Consider the following 24,965-nt stretch of genomic DNA (forward strand, 5'->3'; position numbering starts at 1 on the left):
GCCAATTTCAAAATGACAGTTCTCGTACTGCAGAGAAAAAAGGAAAATATGATGGGAGAAAAGATATTTTAAAATGGGAGAAAGGAGTTTTCAAACAGTCAAAGGATCATTTTCCCCCTTTAGGCCTGTTCTGGTTTTTTTTTTTTTTTTTTTTTTTTTTAGGTTTTTGGTACTTTGTGAAAGAGAATGCGTTTGTGTTGTGATATGTATAGTTGTATAGCTGTTATGGACGACATTAACTAAACTATATTCGTGTCATTAACCAGAGTTTTTAGTATGATAGACGTAATGTTTGGACAGAACAATACTTATATTAGATTTTTATGTTTACAAGAATTGAAAAAAAAAAAAGTTTAGAGGTGTACAGTATGCAAGTTAAATATTTTAACACACACATACACACAAATACACACACACTTAAATGTAAACTCTGTTGCTGTCAAGCTATGAACTTTGACAACGGCTCTGAACTGAATGTCAATGCCTTTCGTCGATAAACACACACACACACACACACACACACACATAAATAATCTGAGTTGAAACTCATCCATGTTTGGAAACACATTGACATTGTACATTTTGACCAATTTTCCAAACATTTGGAGAATGATTCTCGTAAACAGATTTCAGATGAAGATCTGTCTGAGGTTTATAGAATGCCTGTACATGAGAATTTCATTGCAAAAAAAAAGCTGTGTATTGTCTTATAACGCGTACTAATATATTATGGATCTCATAAATGAATATATTTAATGATGTATGAAAAACCACTTCCTGGTTGTTGTTGTTTTTTTTTTTTCTTTTTGTTTTTGTTTTTATTTTATATTTCTGTCTCTCACTACTTTTGTAAGGGGTGATTGGTTGCTATGCTGAAAAAAACAAAAAAAAACAGCAGTAACCTTTGAACCGAATAGTGCATAGTAAGTGAAATTGGAATTAGTTTTCAATAAACTCCTGTAAACTTACCCTGAAATAAATGTTTGGAATCACATATATCGGCATGAGGATGTTTTGTTCGTTTATTTCATTTTAACCAACAAAATAGTCAAACTAAACATGACTTTCCGGCGTTGACGTAGTTGGTGGAGTACAGTAACAGAAGGAAAAGGCATTCCAAAATTGCAAAGGTTACATCCACACCTTTCATCGCCAAAACCAGGGCTTCCCTCGATTGCAGTGGAGCAGAACATTCTGTAGGAGTCTGTGCAAAGTTTCCTTGGCAACCTCTATGACATCACTGTCCTTCCCTTGAGTTCATTCTTCTAGGTGTGCGACAAAAGAAATCGGCAGAGCTTTTGGCAGCCGACTCAGTGAAACTTCAGATGTCCAGTATAGCTGCTGACAGTTGGGTTTCTTCTTGTCTATGTCTGTTTGTTTGTTTACAGAGATTACAATACGACCCATTTGCATGAGGACAGCGTCGAACATTTGCATAAAGTCATACTGGCTGAGACATGAGACAACAGCATAATCAGCAACAACATTTTTCACTTTGTTGAATGGGCAGAAAGTCAAACATAGACAGTGCTTCGCTGGATAGGAGCGTCTGAAGGAAAGCCAGAGAGTTTGTTTGAACAGTAAATGCCATTTATCAGAAAATAACGACGTCTTTTAAACCAAAGCCCGGCAACCGCGTAATAATGCACAGACTCTCATAGACTTTCAAGATCTTCTCCCGTCATCGACCTTAAGAATGTCTTTTTTCTTCTCTCTTTGTCCTTTCACTCATAACTGGTCCATTCCATGCCAGGTCAGAGGCACGTCTCCATGGAGAGCAGTTGGAGATTTCTGTGCTGCCTCTGGTATTGGCCCGCGTGGGTTATCTGGAGGAAGAGGAGGTTAGCCTTTGAGGCCCATCAATTCCTGAGAAACTCACACACCCATCCTGAAGTATCTCTCTTTTTCTCTCTCTCTCTCTCTCTCTCTCTCTCTCTCTTTCTCTCTCTTTCTCCTTCTCTGAGAGTCCTTCAAAGAGACAAAGGTTGATCAGTCTCTGGAGAACTTGCCTCTGCCTTTCTCACCCAGTGACTCTGTAAGAGACTTCATTTAACTTCTTAAAGATGGCCTCTGCATTCTCGTTTTCATCAGAACCCATTTAAACGGACTACCCCAAAAAGCCTGTTTTTTTTTTTTTTTTTTGTCCCAAGTGCCCCCCACCCCCTTCCACTCTCTCTCCATAAACTATATCCAACCCCAAGATCTTTTCATTCCCATAATTCCCTGGGCCCCTCGCCTCCAGCGTATTAGCCCTGTGTAAATCTCACTCTCCACCTCAGATGCTGTTTTTGTTTGCCTAGGAGCAGCTCTCATTTAAATAAGAAAAAAAAAAAAAACTAGGCCCCTGTTTTCTCACCAGACTGGTGTTTTTGACCAACCAAAGATGTTTCAATAAGCTGACGTGAGGTCATTGAAATATATGACATTATCTGATGCGTGGTTGATAACGTTCACTGGCATGACGTTTGTGACAATTACGTTTTGAAATTTTTTCGTGAGAAACGCGGTCTTACGTAGAAACCGTTTAATCATATACACCATGTCTCCGTTTTGCAAAATGACCAGTCAGTCAATTGGCAGTCAACAGATGACGTCAATAAGGTTTTGGATAGCACTTTGGGTTAAAGATTGAGGATTGATCTCTACTGCTCTAGGTTAACATCTTTGTCGTTTTTTGTTTTAGTCATCGTGTCTTTCTCTCTCCTGTCGCTAACCCCGTCCTGTCAAACGATCCACGTCTCGTGAGTTTCCGGTTGGTTCTTTTTCGAGACCAAGGTTCAAGCTGTTTTTGTCACCAGTTTGGAAACAAAACCTGCAGACGCTCAAGTGCGTTCGCTTTTCCAGTCTTCAGAATAAACCACACCCCCCCCCCCCAACACTTCCACCACCATCCCTCTGTTTCTTCTCTCTTTTCCTTTCCTCTCCTCTCCATCCTTTGCTTGCAGAATGGCCCAAAAAACCTCTCAACGAATGGTACCCAAAGAAACAAAAGAACCCGGCTCTTTAATGGAGTCTAAATCAGCCATGGATTCAAAGAGGTGCTTCATATCGGGGGCTTTTCAGTCTGCCACACACACACACACACACATACACACACACACACACACACACACACAGGAGCCTCGAGTGTTTGACACCAGCACCCTCTGCATCTCCCTGCATCTACTCCCCTCATCCTTTCTCTCATTCACCTCTCTCTCTCTCTCTCTCTCTCTCTGTCTCTCACACCCACACTGTCATTCTCTCTCTCTCTTTCAGTGCTAATTTCTGGGTTACAAGACAAGAGTACAAAGCCTGCTCTTGTGCGTGCTGGAGAAACTCCACCAGAAGTGGCCTGAGATCTTAGTCACCAGCTCCCTATCACTCACACTGAAGAATTTGAGCTTTTTTTTTTTTTTTTGGTTTGCCTTTCATCTCATTTACATTTCCATACAGGATTAAGCCACTTGGCCCCTCTAAAAAGAAGGTGCGAACTATATTTTTTACCCCGATCCATATTCACCGAGCACAGGCGCAAACGACAGTTAAGACACTCTCACCAAGACATTAGCACTTTTAATTTCCATTTTGCTCTTTCAGAACAGACAGAGGTATGTCAAGGGCGAAATGGCGTTGAAAGAGTCAGTCGTTTTCGGCGCTGAAAGAGTCCTGCCCCCCCCCCCCCCCCCCCCCCCCCACCACCAACAGCAGCTTGGCCCTCATCTTTCACATAGCAACATGCTCGTGTTTAAATGAAGCAGAGGTGAAACAGGGGAACAAAAGATAAATTGTGGGGGGAAAAAAAAACAGGTGACACAGAAAAAAAAAAAACATCATCCAAAACAAAAGCAATGCCCTAGATTTCGTGGCTGAATGAAAAAAAAAACCCCCAAAAAAACAACTACGTTTGAAACAATATCGTAAACGAACATCAATATTAAAAAAAAAAAACAAAAAAAACCCCATAAAGTGCAAGAGGCGTTCAAGACGTCTCACACCTTCGATCACAATGCAGTTACGCAGTCGTAATCCCAAGACCTCCTTTTGAATTCTCATCCAAGAATCCACAACAGGCGCAATTAAATACTGGGAGATTGGACTGAGAGAGAAGAGAAACGCTGCAGATGTGGAATTTTCCGCTACATACTGAAATCTCAATGTACTCCCAACCCTGCACAAGTTTTGTTCTATCCAAATAGATTAATAACCTCAAGTGTTGGCCAAGCAGGAGAATTGCTCCTGTATAAAACAAAGCCCGCAGTGACTTTGACGTCTGGGATCTTCAAATAAACCCTCTCTGGGCGCCATGGTTACAGGGAAGTGGAATTAGCCATCGTATTAGCCTGACCTTCATCCTGTTGTTTCTCCAGAACTGGACCATCGCGGGGGCCTCTCGGTGGTCCGTATCCAAGTGCTGCTCCGTGTCAACAATGTGGGCACCCCCCCTCACCCACCCCTGACCCCCCAACACCAACCTCCCCCCCCATCCCAAAAAACACCAGAACCATGGGGGTTTACCGAGCAAACATGACCCGGTTCTGACAAAAGACCTCCTCATTCACACATTCCTCTCTCTCTCTCTCTCTCTCTCTCTCTTTCTTTTCACCTTCAGCATTGAAGCTACATAGGAGTTGAGTAAATGTAACTCTGGATCGGAGGGCTGGATATGATGGATTAAGCACTCTTGGAGGACTTGAAGAGAGCCGGAGAGACCTGGATTTACTGACCTACTTAACGACCCATGTACACAGATCAGATGATATCGTAATCTGACGTCCAAAAAGCAAGACGTTTTCAAAATTCTATGTGCCACAGATCACTGGAACAGGGAATACAGAACACCGCGTGGGATGACGATGTAATAGAAATATTTGGATTCATTTTCATTATTTGGATCAATTAAAAATGATAGGGCAGACTGCAGATGGCAAAGTAGAGGAATTCAAATGAATACTTGGGAGGTCTAAAATTCTCAGCTGTATGTACAGTCCCAAAGTATATCAACCATTCACTCAGAAAGGTGTTTCAAAACAGCACTTGCTAAGATTAAAAACACACAGAAAGGAATTAATGAGGATCTCGTGTGGAATTTAATGCATTCATCTAGTCTGTAGCTCTTCAAATAACGGTTTCTAAGTTATTTTGCTCTCCGGTCAGTTAGACGTCCGTCCGCTTTGAGAACCAAACAAGTCCTGCTTTTTCAAATACCATCGCTCAACGGCGATCGCCGCCTCTGGAACACGTTTTTTTTTAATTTTTTTTGGTGAACGGGCTCAGCAGGTAAGCCGAGCTCGCAGTGTGAACAACATCAAAGTCGTCCTCTGGGAAATCAACCCTCAGGTCAGATCTCTCAGCTGTTCCCGAATACCAAAGGGAAAATAATATAATAATAATAAAAAAAAAAAGCCTTGCTGCTCGGGTCAGGCGGTCTTTCAAATCGCTCAGTCAAGGGAAAGTCCAATTTCGGACCCCCGACCCCAACCGAACGTGACGCGATTTCTTCTCCGACAGAACGACCTTGACCCGGACAGCGGCGAGAAATGACACAACGGCGAGCCTGTTTTTTTTTTTTCTTCCCTACATGCGAAGAACATACCTGATTTTCTTTTTCTTTCTCCACGATCCACACTCACTCAAAATATTTTGGATAATTTTTTTTTTTTTTTTTTTTTACATATTTCAAATCTGGGTTACTGGAACACGACCGTAATTGAGAAATATCACAAACAACCGCATAGGATACCAAATAAAATCCCGAAATAACTCACAGACAGAGATGCATGTCTGGAAAGTGAAATGAATACTTTCCTGGCCCTTTGGTTGGAGCCAGAAAACATTTTTAGGTGGCGACTTCCTCTGCTGCTGTTAGCTCGCTGGAAAACTGATTCATATTCCCCTGTGAAAATGCTGCTTGTATTTTTTATGTAAAAGTTTTTTTTTTTCTTTAATCATGGTTCTCTTTATCATTGGACCTTCCTGATGTTTGTTTTTGAGAGAGAGAGAAAGAGAGAGATGGAGAGAGAGGAGAGAAACAATAATGGTTCCCAGCTTGACAAAGTTTTTTTTTCTTTCTCATGGTGACAGGGGACAGAGTGTGTGTGTGTGTGTGTTTGTGTGTGTATGTGTGTGTTACATATGTAAAGGAAAGCGGTGATATTGTTTGTCAGTGGACCTGTGACAGATCAGCATGCTCCAAAAAACACTTTACAGCCTCGTGGGAATCTCACAAGAGACAAGTGTGTGTGACAAGACCATGCAACTTTCTCTCACACTCCTTCCTTCTCTCTCTCTCTCTCTCTCTCTCTCTCCCCCCCTCTTTGCCCCCTCTCTCTCAGTCTGTCTCACACACAACACACACATATACATGTACACACACACACACACACACAAAATCTCTCTCCCTCTAACTCAAACGCTGTGTAGACATGCATGCATCAACAGACAGGCATGCCTGAAGTATGAAATATTACTGAAGATATGACTGAAGAATATGATTAATGCTGACCACCCAGACTTTTCAGTTAAGTGAAATATGATGAACCAAAACTAAATGTCACATTCAAGTCCTTTTTTTTCTGTCCAGCACTGAGATAGACACCATAATGAAACTTTCGTATTGAGAAAGAAGGGGAAGAAGAAAGCTTTCTATATTTGAAACAGAAGACAGCTCCACCAAAATCACATGACGTGCGGTAACCATCCTCAGGGAAACTGTTCAGAGAAAAAGAGAGAGAGAGAAAGAGAGAGAGAGAGAGAATGACTTTTTTCCCTCACACTCACTTATTCTTCCATTACTGTTATGTGACTGGAAGTGATTAGACTTTGATCCCAGTGGAGGTAGTCACACGTTTTTTTTTTTTTGTTTTTTTTTTTTCCCCCATGATCCTTTGCTGGTGCGATTACTTCAATTAGACGAGTCAGACCAGCCATCCTGTGTGACTCAGACTCTGAGAGACGTGGCCGGGACCTCCCCAGAGACGGAACGCAAGGACGTGCGCGAGATAGAGAGAGAGCGAGAAAGAGGGAAAAGAAAGAGAAGAAAAGGAAGAGACGACTTTCCCGCTTTGATCCGGGGCCGGCCGGACGTGAGACCGATCCGAGGAATGCCGGGAGATAAGGGAGGGTGGCATCATTCTACGGCCAGACTTCCTCTTCCAATGGATATCCCCTGGATTATTCCCTGGAATATCACGCTGGAGCCTTAAAAACCAAACAATTTCTCACCGTTTCGTGTCGTTCTGTTTCTCTCCAAAAGTCATTTTCTGCTAGTCGTGACTGCGTCCAGTTCTAAAGCATACTTTATTACGTTAATTACGATATTAGTTACCATTTTATCCTCCCTCATAAAGACTTGTTCACTTTCATCCAAACGAAGCCAAAACCTTTTCTTGTAAAATACTAGAAGTTAGGCGTTAAACTGTTAAAGTCCATAACTTGGCTATTGACCTGAGCATAAAAAATAAAAAAATAATAAATCAAACCTTGCCTGACATTTTTGCCAAAAAGCAAGTGTTAAGCCTGGCTTTGATGTGGAAATTCTGACTTAAGAGAACATATAAAAAAATCAAACAGATTCAGCTTGGAGGCACTCAAAACGCACGGTTTAAGTGAGTTAATGCCGCTTTAATACCAGCAATAAATACAGTCTTGGACAACAAGGCTAAATGTTAGTATTATAATCACTGTAGCACACACACTTGTTTCTTTTTGTGTGTCTGATCCTCCAGCATCACCCCAAACTCACTTTCCACCCATTTGATACAGGCCAAATGCAAAGAGAGAGGGTGCGAGAGAGAGAGAGAGAGAAAGAAAGAGAGAGAGAGAGAGAGAGAATGACTTTCCCTCCTCAGGCTCACTTATTCTTCCATTACTGTTTTTTGACTGGAAGAGAGAGAGAGAGAGCGAGAGAGAGAGAGAGATGGAATCCAGGATGGATGTTGGAAGAAAAGGTTAGCCACCAGATGAAGAAAGAAAGAAAGAAAGAAAGAAAGAAAGAAAGAAGACATGCAGGGAGAGAGAGAAATGGACACAATAACGTGAGAGACAGCAAGAGCACAAAAGACAAAGAGGGAAAGAGAGAGAGAGAGAGAGACAGCAATAGAGAGAGAGAAAGACAGCGACAGAGAGAGACAGCAACAGAGAGAGAGAGGAGGGAGACAGCGACAGAGGGAGAGGAGGGAGACAGCAACAGAGAGAGAGAGACAGCGACAGAGGGAGAGAAGCAGGAGACAGCGACAGAGAGAGAGAGACAGCGACAGAGAGAGAGAGGAGGGAGACAGAGAGAGAGAGAGAGACAGCGACAGAAGGAGTGACAGCGACAGAGAGAGAGAGAGAGAGAGACAGCGACAGAGGGAGAGAGGAGGAAGACAGAGAGAGAGAGAGAGAGAGAGAGAGAGACAGCGACAGAAGGAGGGACAGCGACAGAGAGATAGATAGAAGTGGTAAAATGTGTCTCCCTGCTGGGGAAACACTAATGTGAGAGAGAACAAGAGCAGGTAAAAGTAAAAGAGAGAGAGAGAGAGAGATTTCAAAGAAAATAATTGATTTTGATTCACAGTTCAAATCCCAGTGACTGTAGTGTCCTGACTTTCTTTGGGTGGGTGTGTCTGCCGGGTTCCCTCCCCATGTCACTGCTTGTCAGTGACTGCTGGGGGGGGGGGGGGGCACACCGCCTCTGTGGTTGTGGGTATCGTCATTCAAAATGTGACCTCCCCCAAAACACGTTTCGCAGCCTGACGAGGCTACGCAGCTCATGGCATGCGAAGGCCGAAGTGGCTCACTTCACACATCCAAGCAACAGTGTACTAGCACCGTCCAATAGTGCTTCTGGGTTACAGAATTTTTTCTTCAGTTACAAAAAAGGAAAGAACTGTCATTAAATATTATCTCCCATCTCAGCGATATGGTGTGTGTGTGTGTGTGTGTGGGCGGGGTTAAATTTAAATTTCCACTCTCTCCCTGTTTCCAAAATGTCAATGCTCATTGGTTTTCAGGTTTCTCTGAGTGACGTAAATCTCTCATAAAGACAAGTAAAAATTCTAAGTGGAAAACCACTGTGGACTGATCAAACATAGCATGAAAAGAAAGAAAGGACGAAATGTTACTCAGCGTACTTTTTAAACTCGTGTTGTCTGAAGATTTAGTGTTGAATGTAGGTCTATGTTGCTCTATATTTCACCTCCTCCAGGCGTTTTTGGATTTGCGCGCCGAGCCACAGAGAGAAGTGGTTATCATTTGGCATTTTGGACAAGATCCCAGACTTATAAGGTCAGAGAACTGTCAACAGAGAAGAAAGACCCATAGCACAGAATGTAGTTTTACATTCAGAGAAAGTCAGAGATAGACTGGAAGCTCATAACTGGCTGTAGAGGTTGCGCGAGTGTGTGTGTGTGTGTGTGTGTGTGTGTGTGTGTTGGGGGGGGGGGGGGGGGGAATTGGTCTAAGAAAGAGATCAGTCAAGAGAGCTTTGAGGATGAATGCATGTCCCAATTTTTGTTCGTTGCCTGTTTCATGTTGCATGTTTCAGTGTGGGGGCTTAAACATCTATGTAATACAGCATGTCTGAAATCGCATGCATGTAAACGGCCTCTCTCTCTCTCTCTCTCTCTCTCACTCTCTCTCTCTCACTCTCTCTCTCTTCAGGGGCCCAGGGTGTGAAAATCCCCGGCCCTCTCTCCTCGCAGCATCTGGTCCTCAGAAGTGTCGGCACACACACATGGATCCATTAGTTCCGCCTCCGGCTGGCCGCGGTTCCGATCGGGCTGAGCCGTCTCTCTCAGGGGCCAGGAGAGGCCCGCCGCGGCCCTCCCCAGAGAACCATAACCGCACAGACACCAGAACAAATAGCCCGGCGCTGACGCACTCCTCTGGACCTCTTTATGGCAGGTGATTTCTAAACCCTCACCCCCACCCCCCACCCCCCCCCCCCCCCCCCCCCCGCCCCGAATTAGACCTCACTTCAAACGATTCCCCGTCACCCTGACCCCTTTGCTAGCCTGCCTGCCCAGTCCGACACGTAGCACTCTATCACTCACTCATAATATCTTGGACAGACAGAGAGAGAGAGAGAGAGAGAGAGAGAGAGAGAGCCCGGTATGCGTATGTGAGCACAGGTATGTGTATGATATAAACATGTTACAAATGGAACCATATCTTTTCCTGGTTCTTTCCTTTTGCCATTACCGTTAAACATTACTGTGTTTTTTTAAAATGTATTATTTATTTTAACAGCTTGGAAACATTTTGGACCGACAGCCATACCAATAAGTAAACTGACTTGAACTTGAAATTCAAAGAAAGAGAGAAAGAAAGAGAGAGGGAAAATGGAGAGGAAATCGAAAAGATAGAGAAATCATCCTTAAAGACAGAAAAACACACTTAATTTGAGACAACGAGAGACAAAAAGAGTGGTAAAAAAAAAAGAACTTGATAGCAATTGTGAACTTATGAAGTGTGAGGACAAATTGTATACACTGAAATACATAGGCACAACTTTGGGATCTTCTGCCTCTTCTGCCCAGTCTCTCCACCAATCACAATGAACCGTGACAGATGACTGACACCTGACCGACCAATCGCCGACACCACACTATTGACAACTAACAGAGCTGAGATTGCTTGGTTCAAAAGGCTCAGCAGTGTTTATGTATGGAGAGGTCTCCCTAGGCCAAGCTAGAGTTCTGTCCTACTTCACCAAGACATGTTTGGAGATGTTATGGGTTTGGGTTTAGATGAAACGTGAATTTATCGATACATTCCACATTTTTCTCTTGACGTCCTCTGAGGAAAATCATCTTGTCTCTGTTAGGTCTGTCTTCCAGGTGATAATAAACCATACACTGCTCCATAACAAGTACTGTAACATACTTGTTTGTCAGAGAAAAACAGAAAGAGATAGATAGACAGATGGAGGGAGAGAGAGAGAGAGAGAGAGAGAAAGAGATAGAGAGAGAGAGAGAGAGAGAGAGAGAGAGAGAGAGAGAGAGAGACCTGCTGTACAGATGTGCACTGCCTCATTTTTGGGGGTTAAGTGGCTCTCTCCCCTTAGCCTCTCTGAGGTCAGCACCGACTTTGATACTCTGCCAAAATTGGTCAGGCGTTCAAAAACTAATGCGATGCCACGGACACGTATACAAACTTCACTCAAAACATAACAGCATACACGCTTTTAACGGTGGATTTATAAATGTCAGCTTTCAAGTGGCTGGACATATTTCTCTGTGAATAGATGTGTTTCTGGCGTCTGATCCAGCAGTGAGAGTATCCAGACAACAACGTCACAGTCTTCTGGTTCTACTTCATCTTACAATATCTATTTCATATATCAACTGCGCCGGTTTATATTCAATTATATCGCTGTATAAACATTAAAAAGCAAAAGTTGTGCACTGTTCTGAAATGCTTATTGGTTTTAAAAACAATTTACAATTAACTTAACCCCAAGCTTTCATTTTTGAGTGTAACCTTACACTGATTAGTGCCGATTTGGTCACATTCATAATAACCTTCATTTTGCACAATTAAGTCTGATCAGTTTAGAATGTGTTTACTTTACGGTCACAATCAAGAATTTTGTTTTGGCTTCATGTAGAAACACATCAGAGAGAAAATGCAGTCAGGCAGAGAGAGAGAAAGAGAGGGAGGGAGAGAGAGAGAGAGAGAGAGAGAGAGAGTTGGAATCAAAGATGGATATTTGAAGTATAAGTTATCCACCAGCTGAAGAGGGAATGAAGGAAGAGATATAGACAGAGAGAAAGAAGGGGAGAGAGAAAGGAGCGAGAGAGAGAGAGGGAGAAAGAAAGAGAGAGAGAGAGAGAGAGAGGACAAGGAGGCAGTAAAGGTTGTCCCCCAGCTGAGGAAACACTGACATTGGCAGAGAGAGGCCGTTTGCGGTGAATCTCATATCTGTAGCCAAAGAAAATGTTTGTGCACAAAAAATCCCAATCAACACAGGAAACAGGTCTGCATACAACCCAGCTCTCACACACATGCACACTCATACAGACGGATTTATGATTTTGTTCGTCTTGTATGTAGAGAAATGTATTATCGTAAGAAAACGTCATCAAAACAGACACCATATGATTTTGGTATGGTTTCGCGTATAAATCTGACGCGAAGAAATATCACCAGCATCTTACAACACACACAGGCCAGAAAAGCTGTGGATTGCCAGGAATGGCAAACTGATAACGGAATTGTCTTCAGTCGTGAGAGTGAAGTCGTGCCATGACAAACGGAACTCTCCCTCATTCCCATTAGTCTTTTAATATGAGGCCATTCTAGCTGGTGAGCTTGGGCCTCTAGCGCTGTTAGTTGTTATTGAAACTCCTACCCTGACACCAGTGGGAGAGTTGATATTGCTGACACGTTGGAGAAGGTCTGTGGATGTCCCAGTTGACAGGTACAGGCTTTTATTTTATTTTTTTTATTTTTTTACAGTGATCTCTTATGTAGTCTACATAAACTGGTATTTCAGCAGTTTTGTTTTTCTGATAGCTAGGTTCGGGAATTTTTACGTAACAGGTAAGCCAACGTCGCCGAGTAGTCGAGCCCAGTACAAACTTACTATAGCACATCAGCTAAAGTTAGCAAAAATATGTTTATGGACCTCAAACTTTACGACCTTTTTTTCGAAAACGCTGCCCAATTATCACCCTGTCGAGTGTGTATCTTAATGTGCTTGAACAAGACGAGGATTCCTGGACTCCTGACTCTGCAGTCCACAGAATATTCATTGCAGTTGTTCCGTCCTCGAGATTCTTATAACGTCAATTTCAATTTCCATTCCCGTAAACCATGATTTAGAACAGTCAACTTTCAACCTATTCCGGACTTTCATCAGTTTCTGGAGAGCATTGTTAGTTTCCAAACTGGCGTAGAAGAGTTTGAATTCTCAGCAGTCCGATGAATTTGGTGTTGCCCAGTACTGGGCACGGCAACGGTGAGTGTCTGGTTGCCAAGGAGAAGCCGATATGGCCAGCGCTCTGTTGAAACTTCACACATTACGGAGGTGACACAAAGACAAGCTGAGGGTTTCAGAATGACATCATTCGTCGAAGCTGCGGCTGGCTCGCTTTCGGTACGGGTACGTTTTGAAAAATCATGCAAACAGCTTGGCAAAAAAAAAAAAAAGACCCGAACTCTCTGCTCTCGTTTATTGCTGTTTGTCCCTCTGCCAAACCCTGTCAGAAGCACATAGTTTCAGTGGATAGATGAGGGTGAATCGGGGAAATGAAAACCTGTTCCTTATCCCCCATCACTCTGCCCTCAGACCTTCCTTTTTACATCGCATTCAGACCGAAAATATCTGTGTGCTGGCCGCGTGCCCCGTCCTGTCTCTCACAAGTCCCGTTTTATTTTCCTCTCCCACAGAGATTAGGCGGAACGTGAGAGTTGCTAGAGAAACGATCGCCCATCATCATCATCATCATCATCATCAACATATGCATTGACCCACAACCAACGAATCTTTCTGACACCCCTCCCCCCGCGCGTTTCTAAAAATGCTGGAGTTCCGTGCGCTAAACGTGAAGGAAACGGGCCAGCAAGACTATAAATCGACTGTCTGACAACACGGGTCGAACCAGAAGGCTCTGGAAAACGAACGGCAGGTGATTTACGCATCTGTGTGGACTCCTGGGTGTAAAAATAACAGTGGTAGATCACACACAGGGAGGGAATGCAGAAATCTAACGCCTCCACCCTGACACCCTGGAGCAGGGGAGAGAGAGATGATTTGACTAAGCGTGTGAGTTATGTAATGATCGGGAATATGCATGAGGACTTGTCAGGCCGAAATCCTCTTGGAGCTGATTGCTGGTTGAGGTTTGTTCTGTGGCCAAAAGCTGAGGTATTGAATCACTTTCACACGTAACTTGTTTTTCTTTCTTTCTTCTCATCTTTTCCCCCCTGTCTTTTTTTTTCTCCCCTTTGAGGCACACGGCAGAAAACCGATCTGTATTTGGAAAATAATCAGAAAGGTTAACAGCTCATCCACGCTCAGATGGAATCGCACTTTTCCAAAAACTTGAGAGCATACCGCGTTGTTTCATTACGTATTAATCTGAGCTGTCCAACTTTTTGTCCAGCATTTATAACGGATGAGTTTCCTTTTCTCCAACGTGTTCACCATAACATAGCTATGCACATCAGCGTGAACACAGCATTACCGGAGCCTAAGATCTTCTATCAAGCCAAAACGAATGTTAAGATGCAATTTACCAACCCTAATACAAGTAAGCCTAAACATTAACAGAATAAAACATGTAGGTGATACAGTTTTTTTTTAAAAATTGTTATCATTTTATTTTATATTTTGCTGTGGTTTTTCTGATGTTACATGTGCTTGAAACTTTGAGACATTAAAATGAAGCAAGGTCTGTACAAGGAGGCCTACAGTAGCATCCATGGTTTATGTCACTAATCCAGATCTTTCCGCAGGAAAGGGATGGACAGCATTCAAGGTTCTCAACACATGTATCATTTTTGCCCATTTTTGGGGATATTGTGAGGTCACAATGACAAATTAGGTGATATTATAAATTCCGTACGCGCCCACAATTCCGCTATTTTTTTTTTTATACCCTGCCACAGAAATAGATATGAGATAGATGTAGATGTAGGCCTAGATATAGACACACAGAGTTTCACACCATGTATAATTTTTGGAGTTTAGCCTGAGAACAAGGCAAGGTGACAAATCTACCACTGGATATGTCATTTCCTTTTAAGGCCCGATTTTCACATGCTTGGTTCACGCTTATTCATCACCCATTATGGGCTCTATGGTTCCTGGCACTGCGTCTTTTGAGACGCATGTCTTGAGAGAGAGAGGGAAAAAAAAAAAATTAATGTAGCTTTAAGAATGAACCTGTTTGCTGTCTGGGGCATATTCTTGACAGCTCATTCGAGCTAAATTGGCCAGACCCCACAGGTACGAGAATAGTACGCTTGCTCAGATTTCTCACATGTTTTCTGTTTCACATCTTACAAATTTGTAAAAAACCAGGTCAAATTACGGTTCTGCATGAGTAATTATCTGACTCATTAAGGTCATAAAGCAACATTTAGACGCAGTCTGCGGGCATGTTTATTCTCTTAGTTTCCATAAACTCGTTAATGTCTTCACACACACACACAAAAAAACCCTTCAACAGACTTCCTGTTACGCATGAAAGAACACAATCGCAACTAAAAAAGAAATAACATTAAGAGAATAATCACATAGATGAAAGCAAGTCTAAAATATTCAGTGATGTAACTTTTTCACCGGAGCCAAAACTTGAGCAGACTTCAAAATGAACAGAACAGCCTCCAACCGAAGTCCAGTCCTTCCTTTATGACATCATCGTCCATTCCTTCACGCTATTCTTCAAGCGATCACCTTAGTTCTAGAATGATCATTAATAACATTCCAGACTCTTAACCTCTTAGACACTAGAGACCCCAGTGTGTAGTAAATTAGCGAGTAATTACGCTATTCCCGCGGGTCATGGCACTGTGGTATTGTGGCCAGTGTGGCAAGGCCAGTGGTAGCAGCGGGGGGTCTGGCAAACTCTCACAAACTGATTCTGCTGCTAATGCTGCTCTTTTTCCCCTACTACTGATTGTCCTCATTCCCAGCGCTGCTACAGAATCAACGACGGGCTCAACCAAAGAAAAAAAAAAAAACCCAAAAAACAAAACCCTCCAAAGTAGAGTGCTCATAAAAATGGCTTTCTGTAGCAAGTCATGGCCATGTCCACCCCCCCCCCCCCGACCCCCCAAGGGAGATACAGATCAGAGTAGGAATAAAAAGAAAGAAAATCCCTTTCTTAATGTTGTAGATGTCTACGGTTTCTCTATCATCTATGCCATTTGTACCTTAACCAAAACCGACAATGATGAAATTGTGAATAAATTACATTAGAACAGAACACAGGAGTGATGTCATGTTGAAATGATGAACATGTTGAGGTCATTAATGTGTTATGTTTATGCAAATGTATGATTTCAGAGAGACTTATTTTCACATCTGTTCCACTCATGTCCTATGGGGTTTTTGCTTTTTTCTTTTTTTTTTTTATGAAGAATCTCATGAAAATTGGATGTTGAAATAACAAATGAAAAGCTAGAAGATCAATGAGATTGCCTTTCATTTGCGTAAAGACATGTCAAAGAGCATTAAGTATAAATCAGCAGAACACGGGTCGTAAACCAGAATGGATGGCATAGTGCTGAGCTAAAGTTCCACTTTGAGAAAAAAAAAAAAAACAAAACAAAACAAAAAAAAAAAGAATAAATTTAGGAAAATCAGAGAGTTTTGAAAGCTGTTTATTTCATTAGAGCCAAGAAGTCTTCTCTCTCTCTCTCTCTCTCTCTCTTTCTCTCTCTCTCTCTCTCTGTCTCTCTCTCTCTCTGTTTTGTGGCCCTGTATCCTCAGGGGTTGTGGAGATTAAACGCTTTATCCAATTAATTACCAGCTAAGATCCGGTGAGATAATCGACCGCATCTAAGCGCGCTGTTCCACTGGAGTGATGCAGGGCAGACATCGAACAGCACGGTCAAACACAACAGAGACTCTCCACCTGCAAACAGAGAAGGAATAAACTCGTTATCTTTCTTTAATCTGTCGGCTGGTCTTCGACGAACGTATTGTTTTGCAAACAGTTTTATTTAAATGGAATCAGAAGGAAGCTTAGATTACTCGTGCGTGAAAGAACGTGGCTATTCAACTCGGAGACCCCACACTGTGCTTTTTCTGTCGCCCGCAAAACGGTCGAACCTTGTTTCTCAGAACGGTTCTATGGTGTAAACGTTTGTGCTCTTCACAGTTCAAAACACAGTCGTTGACATTAGAGGAAGAATAATCATTGGCAAGAGCGCGTCTCCTGTGAGTGGATGTGAAGGATACAGAAAACGTGATATAAAATCATTTTAGGTCATTATCCATTCTTACTCTGATACGGCACAAACTCTCATTTCCTCCAGACCTTTCTCTTCGTGCCATCGACTGCTTGCCAATAAACATAGCATTAAATCCACATCCAGAACGACCAACCAGCACGCAGACAGATGTTAGAAGATAATGCTAAAAAGAAGGGTGAGAGATGGCTGATTTAGAATGGATACAGATTTTTATTTCGGTTTGGATATAAGTTAATGTTTTGCAGGGGAAAAGTCAATGATATATCCAGTGTATATACATGAACTGCACAGATGATGGTTGAAAAACCTGAAATGGTTTTGGTGGTAGCACTGGTATACTCAGGCCTCCAGCTTATCTGAAGGATGAATCTGCGGTTCATACTTTCTCATTTTAAACGTGAATTGAAAAAAGTCTCCCACTAAACAGTTCTTTATTCAAAAGTTAATATGTCTAACACACTGACAACTGATATGCAATAAGTTACGAAAACAGGTAGAAACAGTCAAAAAATGTTTAAGATTTGATAGCGGTTATAGAGGGCCAGACATCCAATGCCACTCCATTTGTTTCTGCATACTGCCTCCTTCTGGTAAAGAAGAGAATTGAAGTTTTTTTTTTTTCTCACCCAATCAAAAAAGCTCAGTGAAACTTCTCCAGATTTTATTTCACACTTCACGCTGTTCTTTTCGGGAATGAAAGTTTAACAGGTCATTCAAACTGAAAAATTCTTTTCTTTCTTTCTTTCTTTTTTTTTTTTTTTTTTTGGTTGTTTAATAGTGAACTGGAAATAGAGGAATTTGTGAAGATGCTGACTAACCTTCCCATGTAAAAATCACTCGAGCATTTATTAATGCGGCGAAATACAAGAGCAAACATTTCTAAATGAATTCGTGGGGTCAGAATGTTCCAGATTGCGAGCGTATACAGGCTTTGTTGGTCGGTGCGGGCTGAGACGCCTTTGTCATTAACATACACGTTTCCCCTCTCTGCCTACACACAGCAAACTCCTTTAAAAAGTTAAGTTCTCTCTCTGTAGAAAGTGATCATTGTTTTTTACAGACGATTAGTATGGCTTCTCTTCCCATGCAAGTGCCTCTTTAGAGGTCAATGCTGGAATTATGCTAAAGACTGTCTTTCAGAAAAGGGCTGCTATCTTCACGGCTGTCTTATGACTTTCTTCGACAATTTATCACCCATAATTCATGGGGTCGGGGGGGGGGGGGTTCTAAATGTTCCAGCGTATGTCTGCGTTGATGTCATCTCTCTCGGCTGGGTGGTCTAAGTCAGCTGTGACCCAGAGCTGACCCTGACATTGACTGCAGAATCTGCGAGTCAGTGGGATGCCCGGAATGACCTTTGACCTCTGCCGGGGCGTCAAGGGTCACATTACGTATTACGTCTGTACAAAGTCCAAAGCCCAGTAATAGATTCATCAAAGAGGGGGGAAAAAAGAAGAAATACTTCTTCTTATTGTGTGACATGTATCTGCAGGCATATTTTGTATGTAGGACACCAAGTGCTTTTCTGGGGGGATCTCTGATGTTTCTTTGTGAACTTATTTAAAGTTTTAATGCAATTAAATAAATTAAATGACACAAAAAAATATGAAAAAAAAAAACTGTTAGGTTGTCGTAACTGATCATAAAAATGGCTGTTTTGACTACAGTGGAACTATACAATCCATAAACCTTTTAAGCTACAGTCTGTGGTCTACTTACATGCTTTAAAATTTGGAGACTCAATACGTGAATTTCCTAGGCTACATGTGCTCCATCCACAGAGATGCTGGAGTAACTATAATCATTTGTGATACATTATAAATTCGGTTTCTCTGGCTTCGGACTCGAATGCGCGAGGACAAAGTGGCTTATACGGCCACAGATCGGTTGCCAGGTAACGTGAATTAAAAAGAACCGAAGCCTCGATATTTTGCTGTTATTTTGAACTGTATGATATTGTAAACATTTTTAATGGCCGGGGACACACAAGAGGTACCTCTTGAACTCGAAGCAGTCATTGGATTCAATGGTATGGACCCAAAGTACCCTCAGCCCTCTTGTAAGATCCCAACTAAAAGTTAAAGAAATACAACGTTAGCTTTCTTAAGTCGTTACCATGGTGACTTAGCTTGACTCGTCCGTTTCATATGTTATTCCAATAGCATAAAAACCTGAAAATCGTCGAGCCATAGATCACCTCTGAGAAGCAACCAGCCGTTCTCACCAATAGCCTGTTGATTAAGCATTTGAAGTAAACTGGTTTCGTGGTGATTTTCTCCTCTTCAGGATATGTATTTTCTGGACTGATGGTTCATCCAGACAGTGAACACATCATCTATCCACTGGGCTGCAATATCATCGTGAAAAACCTTAAAAGCGGCAAACAGGAGTTTCTGCGCGGACATACCAATACAGTGTCGTGTATAACGGTGTGCAAAAGCGGAAGATATGTTGCTTCGGGTCAAGTTAATTTCATGGGATTCAAAGTAAGTGTGAGACTGAAAGTAATGATATATATACAGTGTGTGTGTGCGCGTGCGTGCGTGCGTGCCTGTGTTTGGACACACCTACTCATTTAAGGGTTTTCCTTTATTTTAATTATTTTCTACATTGTGCTTTGTTTCATAGTTTTTTGTTATGTCCAAACTTTTGACCGGTACTGTGTATATATATATATATATATATATATATATATATATATATATATATATACACACAGCATATATATAGTTTATATATATATCATCCTCTCAGAGTTTCTATCTGAATCCCTCTCTTCCTTTCAAGCAAAGGAGCTGGAATTTTTCATATACACGCACAACGGAAGAGAAGAATATGCTTGCTATTTATTCATGAACAAACGTATTTAGCATTGTATTGTTCATGCCACTTTGTGACACAATGAAAATCAAAATCACAAAATCACCAGACTCCTGTTAGAAAATGTATTTGTTCCGGTAATCACAGGCTGATGTCATAATCTGGGATTATGCAAAGAGAGAAGTCTATGCTTGCCTGCGGCTTCACAAAGCCAAAGTGGAGGGCCTCGCCTTCTCCCCTAATGCCACGTATCTGGTGACACTTGGCGGACAGGATGACGGCAGGTAGAGTATTATCCATTAACCAACAGAACATACGCGGAAATGGTACACAGCTATGTCTGTGAATGAGTGAATGAATTAATGAATGAATGAATGAATGGTTGGTGGATGGATGGATGGATGGATGGATGGTGGATGGATGAATGAATCTTAGGTGACTGAGTTCATGAATAACCTCAAAGTTAAAAGGACAAGTGACTAATTACATGAATACGTGAATTTCATAAACTAGCCTGGAAGAGATTGGTTGAATGAACGAATTCGTGTCTGAATAAAGGTTAGGGAGGAAGAACAGATGGACAGACGGAAGCAAGGATGAGTAAAGCAATTACTGAAAGAAATAAAAACATTTTTTAAAAAAAAAAAAAAGCTGAATACATGAATAAATGATTGAATGTGTGAATGCATGAAGTTCAAAAATTAGTGAACGACCGCAGGAATGGTCAAACGAGAAAAAAAAAGGAATGAATGGATGCCTTTCACTCTGTCTTTTTTTTAGTATTGTGGTGTGGAATGTGGAGAAAAGAGAGGCCGTCTGTGGAAGTCCCGCCTCCACGTCCAGTTCTGGCTACGCCCTGACCGTCCAGTACTCCAACACCAGTGAGAACATCTTTGTATCTGCTGGCAAGTATGTTTAAACTTTTTTTTTTTTTTTTTTTAATTGAATACTTAAAAAGGCTCAAATAGTTAATCCACAAGTACAAAAAGTTAAGATGTAGCCTCTTGAATATTTTATGTGGTAAAATTTTAAGGATACCCTCTAGACCCTACATCCCTACAGAATGAAGGAGAACGGGATCTACCCCCCCCCCTTTTTTTAAGCAGCTTTCTTTCAGCTTTGTAATGGTTGATACTGGTCATGACACAGAAGGGTTAGATTTCAATACATCTCTGCTATAATGTACTGGTCCACTTTTTCATGCCTGTTAGCATATGGAAAATGAATATTCATATCCAATCCAATGGCTCGCAGTGGCACACTGAGAGTGTGGGAACTGGATCTTCCAAACCGCAAAATCCGTCCTACAGATTGTCAGACGGGGCTGTTAAAGAGAATCGTCAAATGCATTGAGGTGAGGGAAATGGATGCTTGTGCGTGTGTGTATGTGTGTGTGTGTGCATGCATGTCCATGTGGATCAGAGAGACATCAGTCTGAGATCTTGAAGCTGCAAGATGTCATAAATAGAACATAAAAATAAGGGATTAAGGGATTAAGTTTTTTTATGCACATCAAAGTACAGACTAATAGTATTATCTTTCTTTCTTTCTTTTTCTAGATTCCTCCTGATGATTCCTATTTCCTCTGTGGAACCACCAGTGGAGACATTCTGAGAGTCAACCTTAACACCCGACTCATGAATGGCATTGGCCCTGTTAAACAGAAATTCGGCAAAGTGAGCTTAGCCGAATGTACCAGGCGGCATTGCATTTCTATGGCAGCGAAATCCTGTCCCGTGATTGGCTAACATCAGGGGTTCTCTCTGTGTTGTGTAGGGAGTCAATGCGATGAAAGTGTTGAAATCAGGCGATCTATTGGTGGGCTCAGGGGATGGCGTGTTCAGGCTCTGTATGGGTCCCCAGTTTAGGACAATCAGGCACGTTCCACCTTTGGCAAAGGATCTTGGGAATGATCGGGTCTCCTCTATGTTTGTGCGTGTGTGTGTGTGTGTGTGTGTGTGTGTGTGTGTGTGTGATGTGTGTGTGTGTGTGTGTGTGTCTGTGTGTGTGTGCAATGTGTGTCTGTGTGTGTGTGTGTGTGTGTGCAGTGTGTGTGCATGTGTGTGTGTGTGTGTGTGTGTGTGTGTGATGTGTGTGTGTGTGTGTGTGTGTGTGTGTGGTGTGTGTGTTTGTCTGTGTCTGTGTGTGATGTGTGTGTGTGTGTGTGTGTGTGTGTGTGTGTGTGTATGTGTGTGTATGTCTGTGTCTGTGTGTATGTGTGTGTGTGATGAGTGTGTGTGTGTGTGTGTGTGCATGTGTGTGTTTCTTTCTTTCTTTTTTTATTATCTTCCTCCTTTAATTTATAAGGCAAATTTAGGAAAAAAAACACACATAGCAATTCCATAGCAATTTTAATACTTAAAGCATTTATTTAAATCATTTGTTATTGTTGTTGTTGTTATTGTTGTTGTTATTGTTGTTGTTATTGTTGTTGTTCTTTCCTGTTGAGCTCCATAGCTGTTTAGCTGTAGAGACATTGACCTCCATACACTTGACTTTATCATGTGAGATTTGTCCTGTTGCAGGAGGGTGCAGTTAGAGGGAGGTGTGACATCCATCACCTTGCGTGGGGAAGGACAGCAAGTCTTTGTGGGTACGAGTGCGGGCCAGATGTATCGTTTCAGCAACCTGGATTTTAAAGAAGAGCTAATTGTTACCAGCCATAGCAGCGCTGTGAACCACATAGCCTTTCCCCAGTGAGTAGCGCCAAGTGACAGAGGAGACTATAGTGTTAATGACAGCCCATAGGTAAAGCAATGGGTCTATAAACAGGAGGTCACAAATACAGGAATAGAAAAAAATACATTTTAGTTAGCGCTGCTGGCTGACAGATTAAGGTTTTCTGCTCAAAATGTCCTGCTCTGCTCTTAGGTTATGTATTTAGTTATGAATTCCAAGTTTAAAATCTTTGTATTTGTATTATTTCATTGATACACACAATAGTAGGATTTCATACGGTGCTTACTCCTTTGTACCACTAGAGGGAGCTCTTATCTCAACTGCTCAAGCTCTTAGTTCCGTTTTGTAGGCAAACAGAGATAGTTTCACCAGTTGCACCTCTCTTTTAAAACCTATTTAAAAACCTTGAGACAGAATAACTTTTAACGTGAGCAGAGGTAAATTATGAACAATGCCCGTTTGTTTTGATCGTCATCCTCAGTGGGACGTCTGAGCTTTTCGCCACGTGCTCAGAAAGTGACATCAGAGTATGGCTCACGGAGACATGCAGTGAGCTTCTGCGTATTCCCGTGCCTAACGTGACCTGCAACGCCATAGACTTCACGAGTGACGGCCTGAGCATCGTCAGCGGTCTGTTACAGGGGTCACGCCGCCACTCGACACCTTCTCAGTCACTACCAAACCTCTTATTTCAACAGGCCTGTAAACAGTTCACTCGTAGCTTTTCATGGTGCGCTGAATGGAATGCCTTGGAAACAGTTATTCACTCATTTCAGTGATTTTGAATTCGGGTCCGAGTTCCATTTTAGAATTTAGACGACAGTGATGATAGTCACGCTTCCATAGGTCATACTTTGAGAGGAAAGACACATTCTGAGTTCAAAGTAATATCAGGTATCTTTCATAACCTTCTTGTGACCTTATGTAACCTTCATGTAACAGTTTCAGCACTACACTGTAACTGCTATATAAGAACGAATGTATTATCCTTATGCATTCCCTGTGCCTGTAACGGACCCATATTTTGTTGTGTGTAGTTTGGAAGAGCATATAACAACAACAACTGAAAAAAAGACTGCTTATTTATATGACACCCATATGAAATGAGTGTTGGATGTCTGTTTGTCTCTCCAGCCTGGAGTGATGGGAGGATTCGATGTTTTACCCCAGAGACGGGCAGACTAAACCTGACAATCCACAGCGCTCACAAAACGGGCGTGACAGCCCTTGCCTGTACTAGAGACTGCATGAGGATCGTTAGCGGAGGAGGTGAAGGCCAGGTGAGATCACCTGAACTGACCTGAATTCAGTTCAAGACTTTATTGTCACATTGAACTAAACTGAACTGAACTGAACTGAGCTGACTGGAGTTAAGATGGAAACTGAAGTGAATCGAACTACATTGAATTCAACTGTAAACTGGATTGAACTGATCTGAACTGAACTGAACTGAATTGAAAGGAGTTAAGATTGGAAACTGAAGTGAAATGAATTGAACTTGACTGAACACAGTGCACAGAAGGGTAAGGCTTCATGCACAGCCACATCTATGGCTGACAGCCTTTGTAATTACATTTTTGACTTTTAATATTTCATTATTTTGGTAAATGGGTTACAAGCAAGAATGAAGTTGCACTTAGCGGACTTTGCATGAACTAAATTACTTCATTAAGAAAAATGTCCCAGAAGGACCTCAGAGAAGGGGGGCATTTCAGCACCCAACAAACGCTATTAGTCATACAAGAAAGAAAGTCGAATAAGTTTTGGACTTCTTCAGATTCAAAATACTGTATATCAGTCTGGCTTCCCAGATGTCACAAAGCAAATTCATCTCCTGTCATACTCAGTTGTGGGAATTTCTGTTCTTCACTGTGACCTTTGACCTGTGATCCAGGTGCGAGTGTGGGAGATCCTGCCACATTTTCACAGGCTGGTAGAGACCATGAAGGAGCACAAGGCCTCCATCAACTGCATCAAAATCAAGAGCAACGACAGGGAGTGTGTCACAGCCAGCTCGGACGGAGCCTGTATCATTTGGGACCTAGTGTATGAGAACTACATTTCCCATCATCCCACATACTACTCCTTATTGACACTGATTTGTGTGAAGTCCTTAAACTAGACTTGGGATTCTCCTGGATCAAACCAATACAAGATGCTATGTTGGCTACTCTGAATTATGCTATTTTGAAAACATGACCTGCTTCTAAACCAAGTGATTTTTACACTACAGTGTTTTTATACATAGGATTAGTGTGAAATCTATATGTTTGTGCACAGCTACGGTTAAAGATGTCTTAGATTATGGTTGGTCCTGAACATCACAAAGTAGGTTTCCAGGTCAGACCGTACATTCGGCCATTGTCTTTGCAGGCGTTTTGTGAGGTGTCAGATGGTTTTGGGTAACACACTCTTCAGAACCGTGTGTTACCATCCTGAGGAGTTTCAGATCATCACCAGTGGAACAGACAGAAAGGTATGGTCCTAAATCTAAACCTCACCAGCTAAGGACCAGGAGCATACTAACTGAAGCAGGGGGCTGTTTGAAAATTAGGCCTATTTTGGAAAAAGACATGTCA

At 42.0% G+C, this 24,965-nt stretch overlaps 1 protein-coding gene across 1 annotated transcript in view; it reads left to right on the top strand.

Annotated features, from left to right (window-relative positions):
- Positions 1-18,858: 18,858 nt before the first annotated feature.
- Positions 18,859-24,965, top strand: part of LOC115829729 (cilia- and flagella-associated protein 52-like) — a 9,300-nt gene continuing 3,193 nt past the window's right edge. Inside the window, exons 1-12 of the mRNA XM_030793897.1 lie at positions 18,859-18,916; positions 19,174-19,373; positions 19,855-19,991; positions 20,488-20,616; positions 20,962-21,061; positions 21,267-21,383; positions 21,484-21,584; positions 22,233-22,403; positions 22,868-23,016; positions 23,521-23,666; positions 24,281-24,432; positions 24,760-24,862. Of these exons, the coding sequence (XP_030649757.1) occupies positions 18,859-18,916; positions 19,174-19,373; positions 19,855-19,991; positions 20,488-20,616; positions 20,962-21,061; positions 21,267-21,383; positions 21,484-21,584; positions 22,233-22,403; positions 22,868-23,016; positions 23,521-23,666; positions 24,281-24,432; positions 24,760-24,862 (1,563 nt within the window). The remainder of the gene's footprint in view (positions 18,917-19,173; positions 19,374-19,854; positions 19,992-20,487; positions 20,617-20,961; positions 21,062-21,266; positions 21,384-21,483; positions 21,585-22,232; positions 22,404-22,867; positions 23,017-23,520; positions 23,667-24,280; positions 24,433-24,759; positions 24,863-24,965) is intronic.

The sequence above is a fragment of the Chanos chanos genome, chromosome 16 (assembly GCF_902362185.1).
Source record: "Chanos chanos chromosome 16, fChaCha1.1, whole genome shotgun sequence".
NCBI classification, from domain to species: domain Eukaryota; kingdom Metazoa; phylum Chordata; class Actinopteri; order Gonorynchiformes; family Chanidae; genus Chanos; species Chanos chanos.